The sequence below is a fragment of the Tamandua tetradactyla genome, chromosome 20 (genome assembly GCF_023851605.1).
Source record: "Tamandua tetradactyla isolate mTamTet1 chromosome 20, mTamTet1.pri, whole genome shotgun sequence".
NCBI lineage: Eukaryota > Metazoa > Chordata > Mammalia > Pilosa > Myrmecophagidae > Tamandua > Tamandua tetradactyla.
Genome location: NC_135346.1, coordinates 14,669,164 through 14,683,771, shown reverse-complemented (window position 1 = coordinate 14,683,771; position 14,608 = coordinate 14,669,164). Strand labels below are relative to the sequence as shown.

Genomic DNA, 14,608 nt, shown 5'->3' with positions numbered 1-14,608 from the left:
CTGGAGAGAGGTGGGGACTGGGCTCCTGCATTGAAAAAAAATCCAGGCACCAATGTTCCCTGTATGTTCTAGAAGAATGGGAATGGGCACCAAGATCAGCTCTTGGAGGAGTGTGGACTCGAACCGGAGGGTAGTGGTGAGTGCCCGAGTGGAAACAAAAAGAGGTTCACTGAATGAGGGGAGAGGGGTGGGTGCCGGGCGCAGAGAAAATCAAGACCCTTGAATGCTTCTCTTTCAGGTTCAACCATGAGCACTCAGGAGCCAGATGGATCTGTGCTTGCACTCCAGCTCCAGCCTACCCTCTCTGAGCCCCTGGGCAGATGTCTTGGCTTCCTGAATCTACAGTGTCCTCGTCTGTAAAATAGAGATAGTAATGTTCTGGAAATAGCCTGCCTGCTGGGGCTGTTGTGGGGGGTGAAATGATGTGATGTTTATGAGCTGGCGCATGGTAAGTGCCAATAAGATGGATGGTTTTTAAAGCATTACCCACTTCCAAATCATCAAAGAAGTCAACCGAGTCAGAAACAATGCTGGGGTGCAGGTGAGTGCTGCACTTCCCAGTCCCAGGGGTTATAGATTCAAATCTATTGGACAGTCACCCTCTGCATCCAGACCTGGCCATTTCTGAAGCCCTGGGGACCTCAGACGCCTCAAGTCTGCCCACTACCAGGGCAGTGCAAGCTGCACAGTTTTCTCCTCTCTATACAGGCCTCGTCTTCCTTACAGCCCAGTTGTTATCAACTGATATGGTTTCGAGGGCCTGGGCAGTATCAGCAACACATCTAGAAGGTGTCTCTCCTTGGGAAGGAGCCTGGCGTTGGCCTGGCACACAGTCGGTGCTCAGCAAATGTTTGCTGAGTGACTAAATGAAGTCTGGCATCCTCCCTACTTGCTGTGGCCCACAGAAACCTCACCTGGTGGCCCCTGCAGAACCAAAGGTGCCCCAGGGAAGCACAGACCAAAACAGCATCGCCACGACTTCCCTGACACCCCTTCCCAGCTCTCCTCTGGAATCTTCACACATCTTTGAGGCTTTGTCTGGGAACCTTTCTACAGTCTTGTCCCGTTACTCTCCCTTTCACACATTCCACTCCAGCCTCACACTCACTATTCCTTGAGATTTGGGGCACGCTCCTACCTTTGCACTTGCTGTTCCTCAAGTCTGGAACTCCTCTCCCAGACATCACAGGGCTTCCTCCCTCACCTCCTTCTGGTTATTGCCTAAATGTTACCTTCTCAGGGAGGCCTTCTTTAAAATTCCAAACACTACCCTTACCTCACACTCCCTTTCCTGCCTTCCTTTTCTCCACAGCATTCACACCATATGACACATTATCCCTTTAGTCTCCCGCCTCTTTCTCCACTAGTCCTGCAAACTCCAGGACTGTTCTGTGCACTGTTCAACCCCAGCACCTTAATGGGTATATGACACAGTACGTTTTCAGTACTTATTAAATTAATGAATGCATGAACCGCATGTACCGGAGACTGCTTTGCAAACTTTTAAAGCGCAGTGCAAAGGATCCCGATGAGGGGGAAGAAGTTAGGACACCTGCTTTTCAGAGGCAGCCTGAGGGCTTTGATTACCTCCACGACCCCCAGCAGCGCATCTAAGCTCAGAGACCTCATTTAAACTTCACATCAACCCTGCGGGGTTTGTATTTTTATGCAAATTTGGTCCGCAGCGGGAGGGGACCATTTCCACATTCCGGTGTTGGTGGTTGGAGCAGAAGAGAGGATCCAATTTAAGTAACTGGGTGGGGCACTAATGCGTTGGGGCGAACAGCCGATTTAGGAATACCGGGATGAGCTTTGCGGCGGCCCCTCGTCCTTCTGCTTGACCGCAGTTTTTAAAAAATGTGTGCGATGACAAAAATCACTGTTCGTATTAGTAAATCCCAACTTGAGTCCAATAGCGAACGTTTGCTGAATCGAAGTAGCTAACCGCTTTAAGGCGCACAACATGACCGAACTTCTGCAGGGGACCAGGAAGAACTCCGGGACAGCTGGCCGTGCAGCCACGGGGCAGACAGGACTAGTGCCTTATATCCCAGGACCGCGGGGGCGCTGAGGTGCGCGGGAGCTTCGTGGTTGGTTGGGAAGGGGAAAGTGCTCTGTGGTAACAGCAACTGTGCCGTCCTCCCTGGGTATAAGGGGAAACTTCCTAGGGATGAGCAGCGAAAGTGTCGTGCCGAGGACCAGACACACAGTGGGTTCATTGTTATTGGAGACCCAGAAGCACGGACGCGCCTTGGAAGAGCGCTTCTTCGGGGGCCGGGCCTATTCCAAGGACTTCGCTCAAGGAGCGTCCCGGAGCTTGCATTCCTGGGACACACCGAGTGACAGCCAAGGGCCTGAGCGCGGGACGCAGCCGCGGGGTTGGGGTCAAGGCCGGGTTGGCCGGGCTGCGCGGGGAGGGGTGGCCGGACGCGCGGGGCCGGGATGGGATGTGACGAGCGGCGCGCTGTGCATTGTGGGAATCCCGGGGCCGCGGCTACTGGTTCCAGTTCACTCGGCAACGAAGCCGGGCGGAGGGGGCGAGCGGGCGGGAAACGAGGAGGCAGGCGGGTGGGCCAGCGAGGAGCGCGGAGAGAAAAGGCGCGAGCGGCCGAGAGGGCACAGGCCGAGACACCTTGCAGCTGCCGCCGCCGCCGCCGCCGAGCCGCCCCGTAAGTGCCGAGCGGACCCCCTCGCCGCGCGCCTTTTCCTCGCAGCCCGGGGCCGGCCGTCGCGCGCCTTTCGGCCGCGGTGCCTGGGAGCGGCCCGGCCTCGCGTGCACCCGGGCGGCACTCGGCTGGGCTCTGGCCGCCCGGCTTGGCACGGCCCACGCCGGGGCCTCATGCTCGCCCGGCGCCCTCCCAGGCCCCGCCGGGCCGCGCGGGATTCCTGTTGGTTTTGTTCACACAGCAAACCCGGAAACCAACTTCTCTCACAAACGCGTTCTCCTGCCCTCGCCTTGGCGCTTTTGTGGGAAGGGGACAGTTCTGGCCCCTCTCCCGGCGGACCCTGTCCTGTGTGGACGGATGGGCTGGGCCGGAGGAGGCCCCGCGGCACTGGCTGGCCGGCTTGGGCGCCCGGGAGCCGTTGTGCGCGGAGTTGGACTTGGTGAGGCGCCCTCCGGCCAGCGAGTTGCCGTCCCCGGCACAATAAATCGAGCCCAAGACCCAGGGGGCCGTGGTGTGGGCGTCGGGCTCAGTATCTGCTGGGGGTGGGGGTGGGGGTGGGGGTGGGGGTGGGGGAGGGGGGTGTTCTCGCGGGATCGAAGCCTGCTGGGGCGGAGGGGAGGCGTGGGGTGGGGGGAGTCTTGTTTGAGGATGGACTAGAGAGGGGCACGAGAACCCCCGTTGCTCTAGCCGGTCTCCCCATTGGCCTTTTGTTTGCTTTGTGCTTGGGAGTTGTGCTTTTTAAAAATTTTTTTTAAGGTAACTCAGGGAAGAGACTCGCTGGGGTGGGGTCGGATGGGGAGGCTACTGAGCAGGGTTCTGCCTACTGGGTCACCTGACAACAGGTGTGCGAGATAGCGCGCCCCACCCCCACTCCTGCAGAGACCACAGATTACTCAAGAATCTTGCCAGTAGATTGCTTTTGTTAAAGGTTCTTTTAGATAAGATGCTAGGGAAAATATTTCAGAGTTTAAAAGTGAGAGACTTCCTTGCAAACAGCTGAGATAAACTTTGAATTCAACAATTACAATTACCATGTAGTCCTTGTAAGATTTTTAATGATCCCATAAACGGAATCTGAGAATAGACCATAAAAGGGACACTTCCCTCTTTTCACACACCTTGGTGGTTTGAGGTTTTACCCTTAAGGAGACAGGGAAGGAAGTGCTTTCTTCAGGGAGTCAGGGAGTTTTGAGTAGCTTTAGGTTTGAGTGGGAGACTCAAATTGTAAATTAGGTGGAATCCACACTAGGCCATCTTTAGGTAATATTGTCATAGGTGTTAAATCTGAAATGGACAGCTCACGCCTGCAACTGGAATGAATACCCCTTGTGCACATCTAATCAAAGTTGGGCAGTGTTTAAATATTGCACAAGAAAACCTCTGATAAGGATGGATGTTTTAAACTTGTTTTTTTTTCCTTAAAAAAATGAAACAAAGCAAAACAACCCTCAAGACTTTAAACCCGCCTTCCTGGTCTGTGATTTTGTTTTTAATGTCAGTTTGTTAATGCTGATTCCTCAATATGGGCATTAAGGAGGAATGGGTGGAGAGGTAAATGAAAATTATTAGAGGCAGTGTCTTTAGAATGAGGCAGAATGGGTAACATTTTAGTAAACTTTGAAAATTGTTTAGAACATCACATATGATATTCTAATACACAACTATAAGTCACTGGTTTGATTTATATCAAATGGGCCAGGGCCAGGTGGTGGGGCATCTCAGTCTGCCTTTTTTTTTTTCTTTCCTGGTCCAGGAGACAGCAGAACTTCTGGGAGAGCCCCTCATCTCTTCGCCGTAGAGTCGGTCTGAGTACATGTACTCTGGGACCTGCCTGTAATACCTCTGGGGCTAATATTGCCCCAAGTTGCTGAAAGGAAATTTATTTAAATAAACAAAGCACAAACTGATAACCCCAGCCGACAGTACCTAATAAGAATCTGTATGTGGTGTTCTTTGGAATTGCAGCAGTCTCTCGTCCTTGTTCACCTGCCCCCTCCCTCCCCCAGGGTTTGTGTAGGCCTTTTAAGAGCCCCATTCGTGGAACCTTGCTAGGAAATGGTGAGTGGAGCCCAGACTTGTCCTATGGGTCCCTCTTAGAGATACATTGAACCCTGCCTCATCTCTTATAAGTGAGCCTGAGTGGGTTAGCTATTTATTCCAAGAAGTTGAATACCTTGTTTGCTTGGACAAAGCCTGTCAGAGTGATGTCTTACATTCTTTCGATATATATTCCTGAGGGTCAACTGTGTGTCAGGCATTGGGGACATAGCCATGATCAAAAAAAGCCCTGTTCCCCCACTTAGGAAGTTGATTTTAGGAGAAGGCAGGCAAGCAGTTGTTATGCCATCAGTGCAGGGGCCAACAGTGGAAAATGAGCCCTTACCTGACATGGAAAAGCCAAGTAGAACTTGATTGGCCAAAGGAGGGTAGGTGAGGGCAAGCATTTGAAGCTTTTGGAACCACATGTGCTAAGTCTTAGAAGAAAGAAAATTGAGGTCATACAGGAATCAGGTCATATGTGGATCAGGATGGCAGGAACCTGGTGGGAAATTAGATGAGACTGGAGGGGCAAATGGGACAGATTGCAAAGAATCCTAATCATAACCACATTGAGGGATTTAATCTTTACCTTAAGAGCAATGAGGAACCATTGAAAGGTTCTGAGCAGGGGCAAGACATGATCAGGTGTTCTTTTATTTTTACTGGAAGTTCCTCATCTATTCAGCAAATATTGAGTAGCTTCTAAAGGTCAGGTACAGGGCCAAATCCAGTCAGAATCTTGCCCTCCTAAAGCTTACATTTTAACTTTTCTTTTGATGACTTTCCATTGTACTGATTATCTTATATTCTGAGTTTGGCACAGCCTTTAAAAGGAAGAAGCAATATGGAGGAAAGTTTCCTTGTGAAGCAGGCAGACAGGGCCTTGCTATTGATATGTAGTGCCAGTTCCTTTTAGTGTAGCTCAGAAAGGCTACCATGAAGTGGGTTTGCTGAAGTAAAAATTTTTAATCCCAGCCTAAGTTTCCACAAACCTGCTTGTGGTGGATGACACTCATGTTTAGGTTTTGTTTTTACCCCACCACTAAAAACCTAGCACATGAGGAGGATGTCTGCTGGAACAAAATATATAGTTTAGGATTTATTACTATCTCAGTTTATCCATCTCCTGTTTGCAGACCATTGGCTTATTGAGAATGAATGTGGATTCTTTAGTGATCTGGCCCACTTTATAATGTAGTGTTTTTATGAATGGAGAGAGTTTTTTTCCTGATTGGCTAGAGTGTAAGAGCAGGTCTCTGTTCTAAGCCAATCAGAGCATGGCTTGTCAAGTCCAGCTCTGTGAGTGATGGCCGTGTAGTATATCCACATGCCTCTGGAGACGTCACAGCAGTGACACCATTAATCATTTAGTATGATAGGTATAAACAGAAAAAAATGCTGTGAACAGGATTAGTGTCCTGTGCTTCAGAAAGAAGTGTCTCAGTTTTGCCTTTGTGATTGGAATTGATTGTAAGGTGACAAATGCATGTGGCTATGTGGGCATTTATACAGCTGCAGGGAATGGATGGGACAGTCATCCCTAGTCAACAGCAATTTGAGGGCTTATAGCTCAGATTCCTTCTTTCTTGTGTGCTGGAGGCAAGGTGTCTGACTAGCAGCTCCTTAGCGATTCTAATCAATATTTTGATTGGGATCGATATACACACATTCATGGCTTAGATAATAAAAGACTTCACAATTGACCATTCCAGTGGTTTTGTGAGGATAATAATCTTGATTTTTTGGGGGGATTTTCTATGGCTATGGCTTTAACAGGGGCCAGTCTCTATAGATATAAATAGGTATTTTTCTCTGGTTTGTGTTACTAAAGGTGTCTTGTGGCAAGGGGAAGGTTGCCAAGGCCATAGGATTGTAACAGAGTCAAGACCTCTGTGTTTCACACCCCAGCTAGTGCAGCAGTGGGGCTGGTCCCTTCCTGGGAATCTCCACGGTATCTCCACAAGCTCCCTGAATTTTGATGGTCTGGATTCCCACAGGAACTTGGCCAGGTGTATATATAAGAATGACCACAGAGAAGGTCAGTAACAGGGTGTCCCACTTGCCACAGCTCTGAATCCTACAGCCTTTAGAAATTCTGCCTTCATCTTTGTTATCCACTGTAAATGCCAACTAATTAGCCACCATCCAGCCAGTGTTTGGGGGCCTACCAGGTACCAGGCAGCGCGGCAGGTGCTTGGAAATACAGCAATGAGCAAAGCAGACTGGTTATTCCCATCTAGACAGAGGAGTAAACAGGTAATGATGGAATGCAATAAATGCTACTAAGGCTTTAGAATTTATATATAAGTTAGAGCTAGTGTGGCAGTCAGGTTGAAAGGAAGGGCTGAAAACTGCATTTGCAGAGCACTTTACACAAAATTGAGAGAAGTAATTGGACATGCTAAAGAATAGGGCAGGCTGAGAGAGACTATAAGGAATTTCTAGCTGGGCTCAGGGGCCACACGGTAGACATGTCCCTTCAGGGAATTGTAAGCAGTTCAGCCTGATAGAGCCCTAGTTTGAAAGTGGGGAGAGATGGGCTGGAAGAAAGCAGGACCTTGTGTGCAACTTCTGGAGTCCAGACATGGGACTGCCCTGAACTTGACTGACTTAGAGACACAGTTATAGAAGGAAGGCAGAGAAGGTACCTCCTTGATGGGTCTGTATTATGAGAGAAGGTTCTGGGGTCACTACGTAGAATTATTTTAAACAATGGGCTGGAGAGGGCATTCCAGACTTAGCAAGTAGCCTGTGCTAAGGGGTGGTGGTGTGAATGAAGATGAGAAGCCAGTTAGGTTCCCTGTTGGGGAGAAGTAGGAGGGAATGGCAGAACTTCCCATGGCCCTTCCTCATTCCTGTTGCCACTCTTGTGGTAGAGGGTTTGTCACCTTTATGTCCATCTTAATTCATGGGATCCTCAAGCTAGCCTTCTTATTAGTCCTGTGTTATGAAGATGGATTATGTGGTTCTGGTCACATCTTGGTTGTTAAGAGGCCTGTGGTTAGAGACTTGTTGCATACTCACCCTTGCTTACCTCTCTATAAATCCCATCTCCAGTAGTGTGCCTTTGGGGTAAGCTTCCAGGTTCTGCAAACAAGGTTCATGTTTATTGTGATTGGTTTATAGTTAGAGAAGTTGCAGAGATAAAGACCACAGAGATCCCTGCAGGAACAACCACAGAACCTATACTTCCTGGCCTGATAAGAGCCAAAATAACAGCCAAGCTAATGTACAGTGATAAATGGATTCCAGGTTTGCCTGATGTCTTCAGAGCATGTAGGACCTGTGGCAGGGGTGAGGGGTCCTGGTTTACTGAAAGGGGTGCCCTTGTGGACAGTTAGTCCAGGAAGGAAGGACACATCTTTGTCAGTTTTAATCAGGTAGTATAGCTCTTTCAACTGTGAACAATTTTAGTGCCTTGAAGAGAAGCTAGGTGGTAAGACATGTTTTCTATGATAAAGGATTGTCCTTTGCTCAGATGAGGCTGGATGCAGAACATGGGTCAAACAGGAGCCAGTAGGTTTGGCTGGTTACACTCAGACCCTGGCTTTGGGGTCAGCTTTCAAGTTGAATTGAATCATGTGACAGAAACTGGCTGTTGCCTCTTTTCTTCTGAACAAACAGCAAGGATACATTTCCCAATCTCTCTTGCAGTTAGGTGTGGCCATGTGAGCAACTTTTAGTCAATAGATCATGTTCAGAAGCTATGTACCCCATGGCCCAGGCCTGGCCATGAAAACCTCCCATGTGGTATCCTCCATAGTGTTTTCCCTTCCGTGGCAGTCCTGGAAATTATGCACTAAAATATCAGATGCACAAGATGGGAGGAGTCTGGATCTAGGAATCATCAGCAGAGGAGCAACAGCTGCCAATCATGGAAACCTGTTCTGGGCTTTTTGTGAGTGAGATAAGCTCCGGGAGGTTATCTGTTAGAACAGCTTCCTTCCCTAATATAAGTGCCCAAGATCAGTTCTGCCCAAAGGTGGCCTTTTTTCACCTTACACATGTTGCCATTGTTGTTAACTTTATTGAACACTCATTCAGTGAGAGAATGTCAGCCCCCTTACATGTGCTTTCTATTCAGTCCTCCCACCAACCGTTTGAGGTCCATTTTATTTATCATTGACTCCACTTGACAGATGGGAAAATAGGCTAAGAGGGATTAAATAACTTGCCCAAAGTCACATAGCCAGTAAGTGGCAGGGCCATGATCTGAAGCAGATTAGTCTAGCTCTGAAACTCTTAATTATTAACCTTGATGCTCAACAGCCACTTTCCTCATGCCTGTTCTCTCTCTCCACATTGGTGCTTGGCCATAACTGTTCATACCTCCATAGACTTCTGAAGAGATGGATGGTCCTGGCACACTTATGAGTTTATCTGGAGGCTGCACAGCTCCAGATAAAGTGATTTTCCAAAGTGATGTTTTAAAAACCACCACACATTTTTGGATGCATGTGGTTTCATAGTTTAGTCAAAATTCTTTCATAGCTCTGCCTGCAGTGTGGGGATCTATAGTTAGAAATGCAAAAAGAACATGGGGAGGGATGAGGAACTGAATCTCTGTAAGGCAGTCTTCATGGGGGGATAAAACTTGGGGCTGCTTTATTGGAGAGGAGCCTGACTCAGAATGAAAACTGAGGGTATGATTGTACCAGCAAAGTGGAACTTGACGATCCATGATGTTTCAGACTTTTCCTGTGATGCATGGACCCAGGGACCTATGGATCGGTTAAATGCAGTTCCTGACCTCAAGTGGCTTGTAGTCAATTTGGGTAGGCAGGTATTTAGATAGGTACCAGGATATGTGTATGCATGGGAACATGGAATAGGGAGCAGTTCCAGAGCTTGGTCAGGCTCAAGAAGCCTCCATGACAGTGAAGACATCTGAACATTAGCAGGCTGGCAGGAGGACAGAGAGCATTCCAGGCAGGAGAGACAACTTACTGAAAGACAACCCTGACACAGCATGGTAGGTTCAGGAAGTCAGGGGTGGCTAGGGGTTTCTGAGCCCAGGCAGGGGTGACAGGAAGCTCTGCTGCAGAAATAGTTGAAGGATATTGTTTATTGCTGGCTGAGGAGCTCAGGGTCATGGAACACAACCAGATAATTCTGGACAAAGATGCCACTGGTGTCCATGGAGAGAGATGGATGCTGGGGAGAATGGGTGAAACACAAAGAGAGCTGAACCAAGGCAGGGAGAGTAAAGAGAAGTAAAAGAGGCTTGAGAGGTTCCAGAGGTGGGTTCAACAGAACTTGGCTAATGAATGGTAGAGCAGTGGGTGGTTGCTTGGGTGCATGATGTTATCACTAATGGGGTCCAAGAAACCCAGAGGAATTAAAGGTGCCCAAGGGCTTAGAAGTGGGCCCTGGCTAGGGGCAGTGAGAACAGCACTCGGGCTCAGCAGGGATGGAGACAGGGAGTCACCAGCATGTTGATGTAAAGACTCTTGGCCAGAGTCAGAGCAGGGAAACCTGGGAGCATCACTTTTTATTTATTTATTTATTTTTTCACATGGGCAGGTACTAGAAATTGAACCCGGGTCTCCGGCAGGCAGGCGAGAATTCTGCCACTGAGTCACCGTTGCACTGTCCAAGAGCATCGCTTTTAAAAAATGTACATATTTTTATTGAGAAATCTCCACACAATACAATCCATACATGGTGTATAGTCAATGGCTCACAGTATCATCACATAGTTGTATATTCATCACCATGATCATTTTTAGAACATTTACATCACTCCAGAAAAATAAAAAGAAAAACTCATACAACCCTTACTCCATACCCCTTCCTCTCATTTACTACTGGTATTTCGTCCTACCCAGTTTTTACCCTTTATCCCCCCCATTATTTATTTTTTATCCTTATTTTTTTTATTCATCTGTCCCTACCCTGGATAAAAGGAGCATCAGACAGAACATTTTCACAATCACACAGTCATGCTGTAAAAGCTATATAGTTACACAATTGTCTTCAAGAATCAAGGCTACTGGAACACAGCTCAGTAGTTTCAGGTACTTCTCTCCAACCACTCCAAAACACCATAAACTAAAAATGGATATCTATATACTGCCTAAAAATAACCTTCAAGATAACCTCTTGACTCTGAAATCTCTTGGCCACTGAGACTTTATTTTGTCTCATTTCTCTCTTCCCCCTTTTGGTCAAGAAGGCTTTCTCAATCCTGTGTTGCTGGGTCCTGGCGAGTCCTGGGAGTCTTGTCCCATGTTGCCAGGGAGATTTACATCCCTGGGAGTAATGTCCTGCATAGGGGGAAGGGCAGTGTGTTCACCTGCCAAGTTGGCTTAGAGAAAAAGGCCATATCTGAGCAACAAAAGAGGTCCTCTGGGGTGACTCTTAGGCCTAATTTTAAGTAAGCTTAGCCTGTCCTTTGCAGGAATGAGTTTCATAGGGGCAACCCCCAAGATCAAGGGCTCAGCCTATTGTATTGGTTGTCCCCACTGCTTGTGAGAATATCAGAAATTCTCCAGATGGGAAAGTTGAGTATTTCCTCCTTTCTCCCAGGCCCCCAAGAAGACTTTGCAAATACTTTTTTATTCTGTGACCAAATTATTCAGGAATATATTGGGGCATCAGGCATCACACTAACCTGTATAAACTAACCTGTATAAACCAACAAGATCTCACGCCCTATTCAAGATTCCATGTAATTTTTGGTGTTCAACTAAACTGACCATACAAGTTAAATTATGTAATGTGCTCCCCAAAATATAAATTTTGCACCAAATAAACATCTCTCCCTTTGGTCTCACACAGAAGTTGAAGTTTTAAAATATGGACATCATCCTTTGCGCTGTATTCTGATTTACCTTAGTCCTATCCAGATCAGCCTGATTCATATCTCTAGTCAAAGTCTGGTCACTTTTTCAACTTTTTAAACAATTGCTGTGTGGGGTACTGCTAACCTTCATCATTTCAGAGCTTTAACTCAATCTCAGGTGTTACATAAATACCTGAAGTTTCAGGGAATGACTAGGTTATACACAAATAGCTCAGTATTTCAGAATTTAGAAATAACAGTTATCACCAGGAGCATCACTTTTAAGTATATGGAAGTGTACTTAGAACCTGCCTGGTCCATGCATGCTGAGGCTCCTCTGGAGCAGAACATTGTCCGATTCCCACAGAAGCAGACTTAAACATATGTGGATAAGTCCGCTGGGGGACAGAGCTGAAGTCTGTGCTCCAATAAGAAAGGGGCTGAGCTGCATTAATCACTGAACACAGGTCTCCCTCATGAAAGAATGAAAATGTTTATGTTTAAAAGCTGTTCGTCTACAGGCATTGTGTCTTTGGTCTGTGGAACACGTTTGTAGTAAAGCCATTCAGTAGATACTTCTAGGAATCCCAGGGACAGCTTTCCCTGAAAACACCCTGTGTGTACGTGCATACACATAACATGCATGTACACCTTTTCCTACTCATAGTGAACATGGGCACCTCTTTGTAGGTTTTAAAACGGTGCTCATTACAGCAAGAAATGAGAGCCAACTAATTATTTCAGAAAACTCAGACCCTTCTGAGACTTTCCTTAGCACTCTGACAATTAACTATAACTTGGTGCCTTCTTAATAAGGATGAAATGGACGTTTTCAACACAGAGCCTTTGCTGCCCCACCAACAGCTTTCGAGAACCGACACTAGAGCCCACCTGAGCTCCATTTGACCTGTCAGCACAGTTGCCTCAGAGTACCCAGGAATTCTGCTCTGCTGTTTCAGCTGTTACTCTTTGGGACAGACTATTTGAGATGCTCTTGGGGTCACCGAGATGTTAGGTGAGGACCAAGGCATTTTCTGAAATATCCCCAGTACAGGGTTGGTCTTCAGAATAACAAGTACTAGCTCCACAGCCTCCTTGGTCTTAGAGGCCTGAAACTGTTATATTGGAGCTGGTGGGATCCATGAACCATGGAGGTCTGCCCGCTTGGTTCAAGTAGTATGATTATCAGTGTCTTTTAGGAAAGATTTCCCTGGTGCCCCCAGATCAGGCTGAGGGCCCCCTCTCATATCCCCCCTCAATACCATGAACTTTCTCTTTGAAGTACTTATCATGATTATAATTTAAATAACTGTGGGGTTATTTGTTGTTCATCTCTCAGCTAGCTCCGTGAGAGCAGAAACCACGTCTGTCTTATGCACTGCTATCTCCAGTTGCTAAGATAGTTCCTGAAGCTAATGTATGAATGAGGGGAATGTTTTTAGGAGGCATTTGAGACCTCACTGTGTGGTGCTACACTAGAAATACAGTCGAGGCAGCCCTCCATTAATTTTCCCTTTGTGATGGGAGAGACAGAGGTATGTGCCCTTTGCTGTTGTGACATGAAGCCCAGAAGATGGAGCAGCTAATCTGAGCACTCAGGGAAGGTTTGGTAGCAGGCAGAATGTCTGTGTGATCTCCTGGTGAAAGGAAACTGCCGTACCTGGATTTCTAGCATGATTGCACAGCAGGCTAAGGGGGCCTGATTTTATTTGGGGGATAGTGGGAAGCTACAGAAAGTTTTTGGGACAGGGCCTTGGCATATACAGGTCTGTGTGTACAAAGATGGTCCTGCCCATGTTGTGGAAGGTGAGCTAGAATAGAGTGGGCCCAGTGGCAGGGAGACCTTTCCAGGAGACTTTGTGATCATTTGGTTAACAATGGCTTGGACCAAGTCATTGTAGAGGTGCAGAGGAAGGGACCAGCACAGAAACTGTTGGGGAGGGGCATCCACAGGACTGGATGTCACTTTGGATGGGGATTGGGGGGAGAAGCGAGGGCAGGAAAAAGACCCAACATTGCTTCCTTTTCTCTGGAGACAGACCTATTCAGCAGACTGGAAATGTTCAGAAGGCCTCTTACCCAGCAAGGCCATACACTGAACTCTTGTTAGCTATTCTTGCCTCTTACAGATAAAGGATTGTACATTGGCCATACTGCTTTTGCCAAAGAACTTAGGTATCTGGTTTTACATCTTCATTCTCAGGGCAAGTGACATAGTTTTCTTTTCTTTTATGAAGTCTTTGGCGCATTTATCAGCCCTGGTGTCAAGTGTATAAAAATGCAATTATTAAACATGTATAGAACACAGCCAAGAAATCCCATTTTCTTTCACATTGTGTGGCATAAAGGCAAGGCACTTAAGACCAATCATTTTCAGCATAATGTTTAAGTGGCTGATAAAATTGATATCATGGTATAAAATGTGAAAATCTAAACCACTCTCCTTTCAGGGGCCAAATCACTCCAGTGGCACATATAAGCTGGGCTTGGCCAGCTCAGCGGTTGCAGGCAGTGCCATCTGAGGGCAGCACCTGTGCCTTCGGGGGCTGGAGTGTTTGGAGAACGGGGAGCCCAGGTGCACTGCCCCCGTGATCCTGATGGGTCATCCTCTTACCTTCACAGTGTGCTTGCTGATCCAGGTCCTGGGCCATTGCCATGTCGAGCCGGGGCGGGAAGAAGAAGTCCACCAAAACCTCACGGTCCGCCAAGGCGGGAGTCATCTTCCCTGTGGGGCGGATGCTGCGGTACATTAAGAAAGGCCACCCCAAATACAGGATTGGAGTGGGGGCACCTGTGTACATGGCTGCTGTTCTGGAGTATCTGACAGGTGAGTGTGTCTGAGTCCACCTGTGGACACCACTTCAGATTGTTGAGTTCTCATAGCTCTCCCTAGGATTGAGATGACCTTTATTTGTTTCTCCCAACTTTTTATTTTGATACATTTAAAACCTACAGAAAAGTTAAAAGATGAACACTCATATATCTTCGATCTAGGTATACCAGTTGTTAACATTTTGCCATGTTTGCTTTATCCTCTTATCCCCACCTCTATACCCTGCGTAGAATTTGTGTGTGTATCCTGTATATAATATGTATTCCATATGTAAATTTCTCCAAT

At 47.3% G+C, this 14,608-nt stretch overlaps 1 protein-coding gene across 4 annotated transcripts in view; it reads left to right on the top strand.

Annotated features, from left to right (window-relative positions):
* Window positions 1–2,486: 2,486 nt before the first annotated feature.
* MACROH2A1 (macroH2A.1 histone) overlaps window positions 2,487–14,608 on the top strand; it is a 99,477-nt gene continuing 87,355 nt past the window's right edge. For all 4 annotated transcript variants that reach the window (XM_077138510.1, XM_077138508.1, XM_077138509.1 and 1 more), the window contains exons 1-2: window positions 2,487–2,669; window positions 14,113–14,317. In XM_077138510.1, the coding sequence (XP_076994625.1) occupies window positions 14,146–14,317 (172 nt within the window). In that variant the 5' untranslated portion in view covers window positions 2,487–2,669; window positions 14,113–14,145. The remainder of the gene's footprint in view (window positions 2,670–14,112; window positions 14,318–14,608) is intronic.